A 4,024-nucleotide genomic window follows, 5' to 3' on the forward strand; every position below is an offset into this window, starting at 1 on the left:
ACACACACACACACACACACACATTATTCATTATAATAAAACGTACTTGAACAAAATATTTTCCTTTACTATCTCGCAATTTTTCGACTATAATTGCAGATCCAAAGCTGGGTATTTTAGGTTCAACAAAATTGTGTGCTTTGGCAAAAGCTGCAACGTTTATTTCGTGCCCACTGTATACATAGATCTTTGGAGAAGTTTGATTTCTTGTTGCATTCATATTTTTGATAAATTCCTGTACAAGATGACCTCCATTTAGTCGTTTCATTAATGTGTTATAAGATCGAATTTGATATTCTAATTCTACGATTGGTTTCATTTTGGTTAGCACTTCTTCAGTTGCCCATTCTGGGAGTGTGATGTTCAAACTTTCCTATAACATTAAGAATATATTATTGCAGTGGTAAAATTACAATAATTAAATAGGTACAAAATGAATTTCATTGTATAATATTTTTCAATAGATTTATCACTTCATATGAAACTGTATGAAATGTGTTATACAAAATTAATCATCAAATAGTATGAATGTAAAATCATATGGTATAATAAAATTATATATGTTCTTATTAAAAATTGACGAATTAAAATAAGTAAATTTTTTTCATTCTGAGTAGTTGAATATTTAATTTACGATTTTTTTTGCAAAGTGCAATACCCTTTTGCAACATGAAATGTTATAAGTCTTTTCTTGATAGATTTGAAAATCATTGTACCCAGCCCCTGATGTTTGAACTGTTGGAGAACATTTGTTGCAGAGATATGCAAAAAGAAGATATTCGAATGCTCAGTAGTGTGTAACGTTTGTACCGAATATTATTAATTGACGAATTCAGTTGATGCTAAAATATCGTCTTGTACGTTTGTTGTTGTAATCATTCACAATTATCTGCGCAATAAATCTGCACATTTTTATGCATTTTCATAATATAATTCAAAAAATAGAACCTAAGTAGAATATTATTTTACTTATTAAACGTTATAAAGGATGTTGAACTTCCAATATTTTTTTTTACATATTATCCGTATTGTGTGCATTTTTTTACACAGTAAATTGAAAGTCAAATTTTATATGTATATAATCTTGATATGTATCTTAAAGAATAAAAATATTATATGACTGTATTACATATGACTGTATTTCAGTGATATTTCAAACGAAATATGTATTATATACACATATTTGTAGTAGGTGTAGTTTTACGCGTCGCTTCTACTTCTAAACAAAGGATGTATTTCTATATATGTTTCGCTCTCGTCGCTTTCATCGAACTCCGCACCTTTATAATGAATATGCTGTGAGTTTCATCGCTTATTTTATTTATGCTTACATATATTATATAGAAATACATATAGAAAAACATATTTCTATATTGTTCTATATTGTTCAAATTGTTAATTGGTTATTGTCAATAGAATTTTTATATAATGTTTTAAAAAAATTATAACTGTATCCCTGACCTAATTATTAAGAAAAATATTCATAATAGCATTTATATATGTCGTTAATATAGAGTTATAAACTTATGTAACTAACAATGAAATAAAAAATTTTACATAACATACCTGTGTCGTCAAGAAAATGTACAGTCCATAAGTTGATAGGATTGGGTCCACTGTCATGTTTAGACCGGTGTTCTCTTCAATATATTCGAAAAGTTTTTTGTTCTTCGATACTTTTGAAACAATTGCAGGTGTAGCTTTTATCTTTTTATATTCTTTTTTATATCTAGAAGAAACATTTTTAAAATTAGAAATAGAGTTAGAATTAAAACATATTTCAGACAACAAAGTTACGGTTTACTGTTTGTTTTATATACAAAATATCGATATAATTTATGTTATTTAAGGAATAGAAATAAACTGTGTTAAAAAATTAAGCAACAGGTTTTCAATAAAATAATATGTAAAATAATTTATAACATATAATTATAATTATATTATAATTATGTTTAATAATTATGTACATAATTATATAATATATTTTACAATATATGATTATATTATAGTTATATAATTTATATAATATATATTGTATACACTTGGGTGCATATTATTTATTTATTCTTTGTCTTAAATAAAATAATTTGTATTTTATATATATAAACATCCGAATTTTAGTTATTCGATTTTATAACTAAATTATATAATTATTCCATTCCTATTAGTAACATCAAAATGGTCAAAATGACCAACTCATAATTTTTATTAGGAACTTTGTAGACATACATAAAATAATGCATTTTTTTAGAAATTTAAATGATTTTTCAGTGTAAATGTATAAATAAATGCTTGTGTAATTTATTGTATTATAAAGCTTTTCCATTTTTTTACTTTAATGTAAATATTATATGTAGACTGTATTTTATTCTACACTGAAATATTACAATTTGCGTTACACTAAACAATACGTAATTTTTCTATGTTTGTTTATGAATAGTATTACAATGGTATTTATGAATAGTCATTGAAGGCACATGGAATAAATATGCTAGATACATATGCAAAAAATATCCAATATGTTTGTGCATATACTTTTAAAACATAAATATGCACGTTATGTGCATTGTACAATTTATGTACAATAGAAAATAGATTTCTGGAATCTTTGATGAAAAAAAAAAGAATTGTCTATATTGATTTCGCACCATTATCTTCACTCCATCAACGTATGTATTTATTAGATTGTTCTAAAAACTTTCCTCGTTTTATTAACAAATAATGTGTGCACAATATTTCATGTTTTACATCCTAGTAGTAAATTATGATCTATTCGAATCTACATATTATCTTCCACCCTTCCAAAATTTCTGTGATTTATTTTTCAAGAAGTATTTATTGAGTCATGAAGGAAATTTTTTAATGAAAGGAAATAATAATTATTATTTCTAATTACTATTTCTTGTATTTAAAAAATAAAACCACTACGGTAAAAGATTTTGCCCAATAATGACATAAAAATACACCTTAAATAATTTGCTAATAGATCCTCAAAATTTTGCAAATCTATAAAGCTTCTGGGAATGACGGAGTATTTTGGAAAGTAATAAATTAGGACAGATCGTAATTCCAAACATGATTCATCAATAAAATAAACAAACCTTTTAGGACAAGCTAATACTTGCATAAACATGTGCACTGTAATTATTAGTATTATTTTATTATTTTTTCCTGAATATCATAATATGAGTTGTTTAATGCAGTGACTATAATATGAAAACATTATTCAATATGTTTGAAACAACAATGTATTTCAATCGATTCATGTACTTACCTCGGGCAATTTTCAGTGTTCAATATATTATCTACAATTAGTGGTTCGTAATAAGCTGGTATTGGAGATAACTCTAAATAACCTGAGTCAGTCAATGTTGGAGGGTATATACCGGCTAAAACCAATTGCAGAGACATTTTTGTGCGGTCAATATCCGTACTATAGGCATAAACGCTACCATACGTATGACTTCTACCAAGGAATGTACTATATCTTTCTCTTAACATTACCCCAAGATGAAATTCTCTTATTTTCCCTTTCTAGACAAACAAAATAAAATACATTAGATATTTATACTAATATAACTAACTTTATTTCTAATCTTTGTAATTTGTAATAAAATAGAAAATATAAAGTGAATGCAAGATAAATAGAAACGTTTTGGTCAAAGGACTTTTTATCATTAAATAGATGTACACATGTATGTATGTATACACAGTGCTGACAAAGTATATTTACTATTTCTTAAGAAATTAAATTTGCAGTGAAAAACAATATTAATTTTATGATCTGGAGAAACGTATGTAAATATATTCATATGAATGAATTTCATGTATACACATGTACTGAAATTTTCGTAATATATAAATTAATAAACATTGAAAACTTTTTTGATATTTTGTGGAATAAATTTTTTGTATTAATTTTCATATAAAGGAATTAGTTTGAACATTATAAGAAGAAATTCTTTTTTCATTAGGTGATAAAAGAGTATGGATGTTTATGCATATGAAGTACGTAAAATGTGCA

General features: G+C 25.1%; 1 protein-coding gene across 1 annotated transcript; it reads right to left on the bottom strand.

Moving 5' to 3' along the window:
- Positions 1–28: 28 nt before the first annotated feature.
- Positions 29–3,560, bottom strand: LOC122536471 (venom acid phosphatase Acph-1-like; the record flags this gene model as incomplete). Its single annotated transcript, XM_043668866.1, has 3 exons — positions 3,275–3,560; positions 1,567–1,729; positions 29–373 (listed from the first exon to the last, which is right to left on the bottom strand). Coding segments are annotated over exons 1-3 (735 nt in total), but the record flags the coding sequence as incomplete, so codon positions are not given.
- Between the last annotated feature and the right edge of the window lie 464 nt (positions 3,561–4,024).

This window comes from Frieseomelitta varia, unplaced genomic scaffold (assembly GCF_011392965.1).
Source record: "Frieseomelitta varia isolate USP_RPSP 00005682 unplaced genomic scaffold, Fvar_1.2 scaffold_1555, whole genome shotgun sequence".
NCBI lineage: Eukaryota > Metazoa > Arthropoda > Insecta > Hymenoptera > Apidae > Frieseomelitta > Frieseomelitta varia.